Here is a 12,180-nt window from a genome sequence, read left to right on the forward strand (position 1 = left end):
GACGTGTATGATTGAATGGTAAAGTCTAATGTCGGCCGCCAAAATTCGACCGTTCCCATCCCCAGAGTGAGAAACAAAGCTAAGGGCGTTATGCTTTAGCAAGATCCCGACTCCGTTCTCCGATCGGGCCCCCGAAAGAGAAGACCAAAAAATCGCTTTATTCGGCTCCCATTCGACGCACCACCCACCCTCCGTCACAGGAGAACTATGCGTCTCCTGGAGGAGAATGATGTGGGCGTCTAACGACCGGAGGGATGACAATACAGCGGATCGCTTAGCTGGATCGGCCATCCCCCCGACGTTGAATGTGGCTATTTTTAGGAAATTCGCCATGACTATTGATATTGGCGTGTTACAACGGTGTATCAAAAAAAACGCTTCTAGTCCCTAAACGGTATAGTTAAGAGCGTGCATGGGGAAAAACGTTTTACACTCAGAGCATTGGCTACCTTGCCCATCCCCTAACGGATGAGCATGGCCACACGAGCATTTAATGTAGCACTTTTTACAACCCGGGCAAGTTATGGCTTCTCCCTCTTTAGATAGAAGCGTGTCCTGCCCGCACTCACACGAAACGATATTGTGAAAATTTTCAAAACAGGCCCGCTTTCGGTCATCGCCAGAGTTCGACGACGACCTATCACGCTTATTAAGTACCGGTACCTTGTCCTCTCCGCTGGAGTCAGAGAGGTCTCTTGCAGCTTCCAAAAGGTCTTCGAGGATTCCCTCTTTCAGTTGGATTTCCTTCTCTTCGGCCGGGTCGGCCAATAAATCCACTTCTTTGTCTTCAGCCGGGTGGGCCAATAAATCCAAATCTTTGTCCAAAAAATCCAAGTCCGGATCCTGTGTTGGCGGGGATCTGGGCCCTGTTTTCCCGCCGGTAGGGTCGGGGGCACCCGAGGTACCACCCTCAGGATCAGGTGTGGGCCCAGATTTCCGCGGGGTTTGCTTCTTTGTCGCCCCGGGTTTCTTGGCTGCGGCACCCGAAGTGCCTCCCGCGCTCTTCTTTGGTTTCCGCGGCGGGTTTCGTTGTGGCCTTGGGCCAGGAGGGGCGGGGGCACCCGAGGTGCCGCCCTCCGGATACTGAAGATCCTTTCCTTTGTCGGGGGCACCCGAGGTGTCGCCCTCCGGATACTGAAGATCCTTTCCTTTGTCGGGGTCACCCGAGGTGACGCCCTCCGGATTCTGAAGTTTCCCATTGTCGGAGGCACCCGAGGTGCCGTCCTCCGGATACTGAAGTTTCCCATTGTCGGGGGCACCCGAGGTGCCGCCCTCCGGATGCTGAAGTTCCTTGTTGGCCTCTGTTGTTAGAGGCTCCAGTGCCTGTGCAACCAGGGTGCCTGTCTCGGTGGCACTGGACTTCAGGGGGTTGGCATTCGCGTTGCCGCTTTTCTTTCGGTGTCGGCGCCCCTGGACCACCTGAAAACCGTCGTTCTTCTCCGCCCGCACCGGGGTGGAGGTAGCCGAAGGTAGAGGCGGGCCCTCGACCGCTTCCTCTACCGAGTTTTCGGGGGTGTTTTCCCGGCTTTTGAGTGCCTCGCACTCGTCACGCATGTGCCCAAACTGGCGACATACGAAGCACTGCGGTGGTTGGTTGTCATATTCAATGACAAAGGCCAAACCACCCAGTCTGATTTTCGGACCAATTGGGCTTTCCTTGAGGTCAACCGTTTTTGTGTCGAAGGTTCGTTTGCCATCGTACAGGCCCCAACGATCCTTGACCTTCTCGTGCTTCTTGACCTCTCCGTGCTTACGTTCGATGTATGCACGGATTTCCTCGTTGGAGTACCTGGGTGGAACCTCCTTCACCCAAACCCGGGTCCACTCCGAGTCGTAGAGTTTTGCATACTCCACGGTTGGGTGCGACCCGAGTTTCCTTTGCAGCGTGCGCGCACCCTCCTTGGTGCGGCACGTGAAGTCCGTGAGCCCTCCACGGCGCTCGACGATGCCTTCGAGCTCCTGCGCCGGAAAGTTGACCTTTTTCAACAGTTCATAAATGAACTGTCGAGTCTTCCGGGCAGGAAGCTTGGCTAGTACTTCAGTCTCCCGACTGAAAGGTGGAAGGTTGCGGCTTGCAACGACATTCCACGCCTTTGCCATGGTCGAAACTCGTTCAAGCGGAACGGTGAGTTTCGACGTTAATCCTCCTTCAAAGGTCGACCTTGCAGCAGGAAGGTTCGACCGTGACGTCACTAGGTCGAAATCGACTTCGACTTGCTGTGACGACGTATCAGCAGTTGGGCCGGCGCCCTGCACGCTGGGTGACCGACTGGTCCTTTCCACGCAAGAGCCCTGAAAAGGGCTGGGAGCCCCGGACGTTCGTCGGTCTGGGATGGGGGTGGGTGGAAAAAGCGGGCCGGGGTGTCGTGGGTGCTGGTGTCGAAGGTTTGGGCTCTGCCTTACCGGGCTGGGGTCGCGCTCGGGGGCAGGCTTGGGGGGGCACAGGCCTCGTGTCCACAAGGTGACGCACGAGGTGGCCGGGGTAGCAGGTGGGGAGTCAACTACCCTTTGTGGTGAACACACGGGGTAGTTCGGGTAAGAACGTTTGCGACGGCAATAGAAGTCCGCACAAACGTTAGGCCTAACAGGGGTGGAAACAGTAGATGGGGTAAACGCACAGGGAGCCGAAATGACTTCTATTCGCGCCAGTTCCACGTGTAAATCTATTGACTTAACTTGCTGATGGCACGGATAAGGGGCAATCAATATAATACTGATGCTTACCTTATTCACATAGAATACTGTTATAAGGTAACAGGCGGCTACCTGAAGCCCGTACATGCTTCATTTCAAGACACGGGTTATTTTTACGAGAGAAATGGCAAGAAAAAATCCCCAGTCAGTCGGTGTCGCGCATGATATGTCCACTAGAGCAAAGTAGTGGCCAAAACAATGTGATACTAACTTTGTGCAGTGCTACTAGAACATTGTGGCGTGTTTTCCACTTGCGCAGACCTGTTCATGGTGACTTTATCCGGAGCATTGCAAGCACATAGGTGTGGTAGCCACCCGGTAATTACCGGGTTGGCTCAGGCGCGACTTGCTGGGGCCAGCAGGTCTGGCATAATTACCGAACATAATTAGCCGACCAGTCCGTGCTGCTGTGCGCTTCAGCTCAACTTTTGCACCACGGGGAGCCTCATTGGCGCCCCCACGACTTTGTGTAAGGCCCAGCAACACTTCTAATGGGTAATAAAAAAACAAACCTACCAACCAACCGTCCGCAGCGTTAGGCAACCGATTTGAAATAATTAAAGTCGAAAAAAAGTAACACCGAAGTGTTGAAATCGTGAAATCTTACCTTATTCAAATAGAACACTGTTATAAGGTAACAGGCGGCTACCTGAAGCCCGTACATGCTTTATTTCAAGACACGGGTTATTTTTACGAGTGAAATGGCAAGAAAAAATCCCCAGTCAGTCGGTGTCGCGCATGATATGTCCACTAGAGCAAAGTAGTGGCCAAAACAATGTGATACTAACTTTGTGCAGTGCTACTGTAACATTGTGGCGTGTTTTCCAATTGCGCAGACCTGTTCATTTTGAGTTTATTCGAAGCATTGCAGGCACATAGGTGTGGTAGCCACCCGGTAATTACCGGATTGGCTCCGGCGCGACTTACTGGGGCCAGCAGGTCTGGCATAATTACCGAACCTAATTAGCCGATCAGCCCTTGCAGCTGTGCGCTTCAGCTCAACTTCTGGATCACGGGGAGCCTCATTGGCGCCCCCACGGCTTTGTGTAAGGCCCAGCAACACTTCTAATGGGTAATAAAAAAACAAACCTACCAACCAACCGTCCGCAGCCGAGGTAACACCGAGTGTTGAAATCGTGTAATCTTATCTTATTCAAATAGAACACTGTTACAATGTAACAGGCGGCTACCTGAAGCCCGTACATGCTTCATTTCAAGACACGGGTTATTTTTACGAGAGAAATGGCAAGAAAAAATCCCCAGTCAGTCGGTGTCGCGCATGATATGTCCACTAGAGCAAAGTAGTGGCCAAAACAATGTGATACTAACTTTGTGCAGTGCTACTAGAACATTGTGGCGTGTTTTCCACTTGCGCAGACCTGTTCATGGTGACTTTATCCGGAGCATTGCAAGCACATAGGTGTGGTAGCCACCCGGTAATTACCGGGTTGGCTCAGGCGCGACTTGCTGGGGCCAGCAGGTCTGGCATAATTACCGAACATAATTAGCCGACCAGTCCGTGCTGCTGTGCGCTTCAGCTCAACTTTTGCACCACGGGGAGCCTCATTGGCGCCCCCACGACTTTGTGTAAGGCCCAGCAACACTTCTAATGGGTAATAATAATAATAAAAACAACCAACCAACCGTCCGCAGCGTTAGGGAACCGATTTGAAATAATTAAAGTCGAAAAAAAAGTAACACTTTTTTTTTTTTTTTTTTTTTTTTTTTTTTTTTGTAGAGGCCCCGCCCCGCCTCAACCAGTGACGACCGACCGCAAAAAAAAACGGTAGGTAATGCCGTCTCCTTCCTATATAAAAGGAAAAACTATATGCAACCAAACAAAACATAAATAACCAATACAAGCATAGAAAACATATCATAAAGTAAAAAAACGGGTAACCCTTGCAAACTGAAAAGTACATAAAGTAAACGCCGCGAGCTGGCAGTAGAGAACAGAAAATATAAAAATCATACACATAAAAAAGTTTATTACATATTCCACCAGTATAATATTCAAGTACAAATAGTACAGATCAGATACGTGTATTTTTTCTCCTTGATGTGGCTGTTTGTTTGTTTTATTGATCAGTATTTATTCCAAATTTTAATTCAATTGTTTGTTCGCCAAGTTGTTTCGTAAAAATTTCAAGTTCATTTTTCAGGGATGCGTAAATTTTTCCTGCTAATTTTTTTGGGAAGGCAGGTGGGTTTTCGGTATACGAATTTAAAAAGTCGAGCTTTTGTTTTTGTTTGATTATTGTATTACGCCAGATTGCTGTTGCTTTAATAACAATTAGCGGGATGTCCGAATCAAAGTGATTATAAAGTTTTAGGTCGTTATTGGGATCAAAAATAAAGTTTAAATTATTTTGGAATAGGTCGCGTAAAAAGTTAGTTATTAAATTTGTGGTTGGGCATTCAATTAGGAGGTGCGTGATGTTATCATTTTTATTGTGGCAAAATTTGCAACGCGTTTTCCGAATTTTACGATTGGGCATTATATTTAAATTATGTTTTCTGTAAAAGTCTCCCCATTTGTACGATTTTTGGATCGCGAAATATGCGCATTGCCTTTCTTGATTGTTGAAGAAGTGCCTTGATCCTTTAGAACGGAACAAGGCACTTCTCCAATTGAAATCTGCGAGGTGTGCTGGAGTGGTGTCTATGTCTATTGATTTAACTAATTCAAAGTAAAAGTGCCGAAGTTTTGATTTTTTCCATTCGAAATCGTTGTTGTATTCTAGTAAGTTTAAGTAGAGGTTGTAGATATGTTGCCATTCTCTATTAGGTTTAAACGCGTTAGGTCAGGAATTATTAAACAAAGCTGGGTTGATCTGTTTAAGTTTTGTGCCTAGATTGTAAATTGCCCAAATTTGCCATAATTTGTTAACAGGTCGCGTAGTTTTTCTAATTTTAATGCATTAAGTTTCGTTTCTAAGTCCGGGAAATTGATTCCGCCTTTATCATATGGAGCTATTAATTTGTTTCGTTTGGTTTGTTCAATTTTTTTGGGGTACCAGAAAAATTTGAAGATTGCGGTTTTCATTTCTTTGATATGTTTTGGTTGGGGATTTATAACTCTTGCAGTGAATAGGATTTTTGGGTAAATTAACGTGTTAATTATGGATATTTTTCCGAAAATTGATAATTTGCGGGCCGAAAAAATGGATGTAATGTGTTTGGTTTGTTGGAGAATTGGATTCCAATTTAAGTATGGGTCGAAATGATTATTTGTGCAGTGAAGTCCTAGTATTTTTGCGCTGGTTTTTGTGAAGTCGGGATATACAAAGTTTAATTCGTCGCGTAAATTTTGTGATATGCCAATAATTTCTGTTTTGCTTTGGTTAATTGCTTGACCGCTGGCTTTACGATATAAGTCCATAAGTTTAAAAATTTCGAGAACCGATTGTTTATTTGATATGAGGAAGGTTGTGTCATCAGCATATTGTTGTAGTTTAATTTCGGTCTTGCCAAATTTGATTCCGTTGATTCGAGAGTTTATATTTGTTGCACGAATTAGCGTGTCTGCCACAGCCACATAAAGGAGCATAGACAGGCCACACCCTTGTCGAACTCCTCTATTTATTTTGATTTCATCAGTTAAATTGCCATTTACATTTATTTTACTATTAATATTCGTATACAAAATTTGGATCCAGGTGCGAGTGTATTCATTTATGTTTAACGATTTTAAAACTTTAAGCATGAATTTGTGGTCCACAGTATCGAAAGCTTTCTCAATATCCAGCATAATAAGGGCTAAAGGATTTTGTTTTTCTTTGCTCAAGTCGATTGCTGCTTTAATGTTATAGTGTATATGTTGGATATATCTTTTATCTAATCCGCATTTTTGTTCCGGTGATAATTTATCGTTAAGTTCATTTTGAAGACGTCGGGCGATTGTTTTGCTGATTAATTTATAGTCCGCGTTTAGAAGGGATATTGGACGCCAGTTTTTTATTAAAGTTTTGTCGCTCTTTTTTGGGATTAGTTTGACGACTGCGTTTTTTAATGAGGGTGGGAGCTGTTTTGCGAAATAAATATTGTAAATTAGTTCAATTAAATGTTGTTTTAGATTTTTCCAAAAATGTGAATAGAATTCAATGGGGATTCCGTCGTTTCCAGGGGATGAGTTTTTGTTCATGGCGTTTTTGGTTATTTCTAATTCTTTGAGTGAGATTGGGGCATCTAATGGTTGGTCGGGGTAGTTTTTTAAATTCGATAGAAAGAAATTTTGGGCCGTATCGGTGGTGTCGTTAGTTTTTTGCCAGAGATTAGAGTAGAAAGAGTGTACGTTTTGCATAATTACTTCGGGGTCGGTAATTTCTTGTCCATTAATTTTAAGTAGGCGAATACTTGCTTTTTCTTGTTTAACAACTTCGGTGCTGAAAAAGGATTTGTCCGGTTTTTCATCGTTGCAATAATCTTTAATTCTTGCTCGTATTTTTGCGCCGTATAAAGGTTTTTCAGCGTTGCTTTTTATTTTTTTCTGGAGTTCTAAAATTTTTAAGTTGGCATCCAGGTTTGTGGGGGATAAGATTGCCATGAAGTCTTCAAAGTCTCGTTGTATTTTTTGGTTTTCTAATTTTTCGTTTCGTTTCAAATTAATTGCGAACGAGATCGATTTTTTGCGTATTTTCTTTTTTAGGTTTTCCCACCAATCAAACGGGTTAGAGAAGCGGTCTTTTTCGTTTTCAAAGTCGAGTATTAGGTTATTTATTAAGTCGGTGTATTCTTGGTTTTCTAAGAGGGACAAGTTAAGTTTCCACAGGGGTTTTCCCCATCGTTTTGGCTTGTTTAAAATTATCGAGATGTTGGGTGAGAAATTGTGGTCGGAGTATGGATAGTTGGTGTGTTTGGCCGAATTTAGTTGATGTAGCATTTGGATATTGCAGTAAAATCTGTCTATTCTTGTTGAGACGCGTGCGGTTATTCGTGTGAAGATTTTTTTCGTTGGGTATTTAAAGCGGAAACAGTCTATAAATCCATGTTGTCTACATAATTGCGTCCATAATTTTGCATCCTTTTCTAATCTAAAATTTGGGTTGATTGTGTCCAATTTGCTTTCAACAAAATTAAAATCGCCGGCTAATATTTTACAGTGGTTTTGATTGGTATTTGCGAAAATTGCTTTAAAAAGGTCAATTCTATTTTTGATATTTTGTGCACCGGATGGGAGATAAATGTTGACTATTTCATAAAATTGGGAATTTGTAGAGAAGCTAATCTTATGAATGCGTTGGTCTACCACAATTTCATGCTTAATTTCCAAATTGTTAGAGAACGATTTTTTAACAAGAATGAGGGTGCCGTCAAATTTATTTTTGGGTACGTTTTGGGATTCATGTTTCCAATTGGAGTTAAAGTAAAAGTCTAAATTTTGTTTTTGGGCCCAATTTGTGAAAATGTTTTGGTCTATTAAATGTACTTCTTGAATTAGAATTATGTCCGAGTCAGAGTCATCGGTTGCGAGAAAAGTAGATACGTTTTTTAAGTTCGATTCAAGTCCATTCACGTTTAACGCCGAAAGCTTGAATGCGCTTTATTGGGGTGGGGAGTTCCTTTTGTCTTTGCTTTCTTCTTCTTTTTCTTTTTCTCTGAACTTGTGTTTCTTCTCTTGTTTGCTTGACTTCTTTCCTTATGTGGAGTATGTGGTGCCGAGCAGGATAATGGTTTGGTTTGTCCAGTTTTTGATTGTGTGCTAACATTTTTTTCTTTGCTTGTACCAGCTTTTTCTACTTGCTTGTCAGACTCAGGTGTGGATTGAGGTTCCGATGATGATGTTGAAAAGATTGAGGGAGGAGGAAATATTTCTGGTGCGGATTTGTCCGTAGATGGTTGATTCTGGGTTTCAGTTGTTGTTTTTGTTACTTCTTGTCCGATTGTAGCTTTTGGATCTTTATTTTCTGGTGAGATGGGAGTGCCGTAATTGGAAAGGGAAGAGGATGAATGAAATTTGATTTGTTTGGGATGAAGTTTTTTGGCCGAATCCTCGTCTTCGTCGATGAGAATAGTTGGGGAGGGGTCGTTCTGTGTTTTTTTTTGAGTGGGTTCCGGTTCTTTGTTTTGGACCTTGTTATTTTCTTTGTCTGGAGGGGGTTCTGGTGCTTCGGGAATGCCTTGTAATGTAGTTGACGGTGATGGATCCAGTCCTAGGCTTTTGTCGAGAGTTATATTTTCGTCGAATTTTTCTTTTTTTCTCTGTTTTCGTTCTTCTTGGATGACAATGTTTGTAAGGTCTTCTGGGTTTTGCCTATTGTCTAAAGTGTCCTTTGGTGTGCATTTTTTTTGGTTTTTCGGTAGTTTTGGAAATTCTTTATTGTAGCGGTTTACGGTTTCATCGTCTGAAGAAGTTGGGCCTGGTGATGATGATTCTATGGGCGAGTTGAGTGGGCAGAATTTCTGTGTATGTCCAGATTCATAGCAGAGTCTGCAAGTGAAACGTCGAGGGCACTGGGAAGTCCAGTGCCCACGCTCTTTGCAGGTGCTGCATGCGGGTCCGAAAGACTCCCCTGGCTTTGCAATTTGTACGTCGTGGCCAAACATTTTAACTTGTATCGGGATGTTTTCTAAAACTACCTCTTCCAAGAACAGATGCACATAACTATTGAAGATATTTGGGTATTTTCTGTATGTTAAAAAGGTATGCTTGTTGTAGTGGCCCCAATCCATATTCCTTGCTGCTGATTCGAAATGTTTACGTTTAAATTCTATTGGAACTGGGAAAAGTGTGAGTCTGGTAAGTGGTTTTGGAGGTAAAAAGCTTTGAAGAATTATCGACTCGGCTCGGTCAGTCCATCTGACAGAGTTTTTAAGTTCTTTATGAAGTCTTGCGATGTCTCCAGTGTTCTTTTCGGCGAAGGTTATTTTGAAAAGTGAGCTTTTTCTGTTAATTGATCTGCATGCAACCAACGCTTCTTTATATTTTTCTAAAGGGTTGCCCGGTTCGAAAACTAACATAAAAATGTCAAAGGGTATCCATTCTTCACTGACGACCTGAATGTGTAGTGATCGATATTCGTCGCAGTATTCTTGCGGCATTTTTTTTTGTTGCGTGAAAAAATTGTAAAATGGAAACAAAAAATAAAAAAAGGAAATACCGATGACTCGGGGGTTATTTGAATTTATTTAAGGCTGGTCGACAAGGGTGCGGCCTGTTTTCGTTAAAAGGGGTAGAGTTTGAAAAAGTTAAAAGTTGGTGATTTCTATGTTGTGAGTATCGCGTTTGGGGAAGTACCGGTTTTTGAGAGCTGGCGTCGGGCGCGCGAAAGCGAGGTATCAAAATAGGGGAATTCCCTTACAGGAAGGGGGAATCCCCGAAAGTCAAAAAATCAACCGTACGAAAAAAAACAAAGGACAAAGACAATCAAACAACTCTTGATTGCCTAGGGGGAGGGGAAGTCCCAGCGATAGCCGGCAGGCAATCAGTGGGGCTTGACCTCACAAAAAAAGGACAACACAAAGGAAAAAGGAAAAAAAGGGCTCTGTGACGCAAACCCGCTGGCGCCGCTCCTTTGTAGGGAGGGCGGGGTCAGGGGGGTGGCGACAGAGAGCAGGAAGAGACCAAAAAGTTAAAACAAAACCAGAGGGCCTTAAGGGCAAAAGTTACGTCAGAAAAAAGGGTCAAAAACACTAGAGGGCGTAAGGGCCTTAAGGGCAAAAGTTTATCGATCGCAGAAAGGAGGGGCAGTTAAAAAAAAAGAGATAAAAACACTAGGGGGCGTTATCCGGGTAGAGGCCTTTAGAAGGCAAGTTACGTTTTACTTAGTAAAAAAAAGCTAAAAGAAAAGAGAACTAACGTTTATTGTTTACAGAAAGAAAGAGCGGAAAGGGGTAAAAAAAAAACCACTAGGGGCGCCGAAGCGCCCAAAAAAAAGACTCCGCTAGCTGACTGACAAAAAAAGGTTCTAAATAAACAAAACTGCCTAGCTCGCAGCACAAATCAAAAAGTGCACACAAAAGAAAAACACGTGAGAAAGTTAAAACGCACCAAACAACGTGCAAGGGTTACCTTTGTCTCTTTTTTGTTTTGCTTTCTTTCTTTTTTTTTTTTCTTTCTTTCTTTTGAACAGGAGTGCAGATGCTTACCTTATTCAAATAGAACACTGTTATAAGGTAACAGGCGGCTACCTGAAGCCCGTACATGCTTCATTTCAAGACACGGGTTATTTTTACAAGTGAAATGGCAAGAAAAAATCCCCAGTCAGTCGGTGTCGCGCATGATATGTCCACTAGAGCAAAGTAGTGGCCAAAACAATGTGATACTAACTTTGTGCAGTGCTACTGTAACATTGTGGCGTGTTTTCCAATTGCGCAGACCTGTTCATTTTGAGTTTATTCGAAGCATTGCAGGCACATAGGTGTGGTAGCCACCCGGTAATTACCGGATTGGCTCCGGCGCGACTTGCTGGGGCCAGCAGGTCTGGCATAATTACCGAACCTAATTAGCCGATCAGCCCTTGCAGCTGTGCGCTTCAGCTCAACTTCTGGATCACGGGGAGCCTCATTGGCGCCCCCACGGCTTTGTGTAAGGCCCAGCAACACTTCTAATGGGTAATAAAAAAACAAACCTACCAACCAACCGTCCGCAGCGTTAGGGAACCGATTTGAAATAATTAAAGTCGAAAAAAGTAACACCGAAGTGGATATTTGTTTATTGCCACGAAAACAAAATCGCGCAATATACTGTTTAAGGGGGGACGAAACAAGTACCTCAAAGGGTTGGAGGCAGATAAAGAAACAAAACACAGAAAGCACAAACGAAACAAAATGGCGGAAAAAACTGAAAAGAGCTGAGAAGAACTTATTTATGCAAATGAGCACCATAAGTACAGGGGTCACATATGCAAATGAACACCAAATGTGGTAAATGTACAAAAAGCCACATATGCAAATGAACACAGAATGCTGTGAATAGGAATCAAATATATGTACACAAAACGCCAAAGCCGATGTCCTATATGGGTGTTCGACGGATTGACCAAACAGAGACTTGCGTTGTGCCACCAGCAAGGTACGCACAAAACCCAGACACAAAGAACCAAAGCCCTATATGAGTGGTCGTTTAAGCGACCAATCAGAAGCTTATGCTATACACCTAGTAAAGTTCACGCAGTTAAACGCGCAGACGTACAAAGTAAAAACACAGGATCGGTAAAGCGAAGCCCTGTGTGAGTGGTCGGTTAAGCGGCCAATCATAAGCATATACTACGGGACTGAAAAGGTATGCGCACTATGGCGCAAATATACAAAGAAAAAGGGTTCACGAGAACGAAAAGCCCAAACCCTACATGGGTGGTCAGTTAAACTACCAATCAGAGGCGTTCGCTACGGATCTGATGAGGTACGCGCAGTATAGCGCAGAATACAATAATATTACACAAGTACGAAAACCTAAGCCCTATATGAGTGGTCGGTTAAGCGACCAATGAGAGGACTGAGCTGACAAAGTACACGCAGTTAAACGCGCTAACATTACACAAGTAC

The 12,180-nt window shown here is 43.7% G+C and overlaps 2 protein-coding genes across 2 annotated transcripts; both read right to left on the reverse strand.

The window, feature by feature from the left end:
* Positions 1 to 387: 387 nt before the first annotated feature.
* Positions 388 to 2,854, reverse strand: LOC145232376 (uncharacterized). Its single transcript, XM_080096988.1, has one exon. The coding sequence runs from the start codon at positions 2,779 to 2,781 to the stop codon at positions 388 to 390; it is 2,394 nt and encodes a 797-aa protein (XP_079953114.1). The 5' UTR covers positions 2,782 to 2,854.
* A 1,418-nt stretch (positions 2,855 to 4,272) lies between these two features.
* On the reverse strand, positions 4,273 to 10,791 carry LOC145232387 (uncharacterized). Its single transcript, XM_080096999.1, has one exon. The coding sequence runs from the start codon at positions 9,733 to 9,735 to the stop codon at positions 8,212 to 8,214; it is 1,524 nt and encodes a 507-aa protein (XP_079953125.1). The 5' UTR covers positions 9,736 to 10,791; the 3' UTR covers positions 4,273 to 8,211.
* Between the last annotated feature and the right edge of the window lie 1,389 nt (positions 10,792 to 12,180).

Source organism: Phallusia mammillata, chromosome 6 (genome assembly GCF_965637545.1).
Source record: "Phallusia mammillata chromosome 6, kaPhaMamm4.hap1.1, whole genome shotgun sequence".
In the NCBI taxonomy this organism is placed as follows: Eukaryota; Metazoa; Chordata; class Ascidiacea; order Phlebobranchia; family Ascidiidae; genus Phallusia; species Phallusia mammillata.

What these genes read in the sequence shown, in the direction of transcription:
- LOC145232387 (XM_080096999.1), bottom strand. Translation starts at nt 9,735, where the DNA reads ATGCCGCAAGAATACTGCGACGAATATCGATCACTACACATTCAGGTC.
- LOC145232376 (XM_080096988.1), bottom strand. Translation starts at nt 2,781, where the DNA reads ATGTACGGGCTTCAGGTAGCCGCCTGTTACCTTATAACAGTATTCTAT.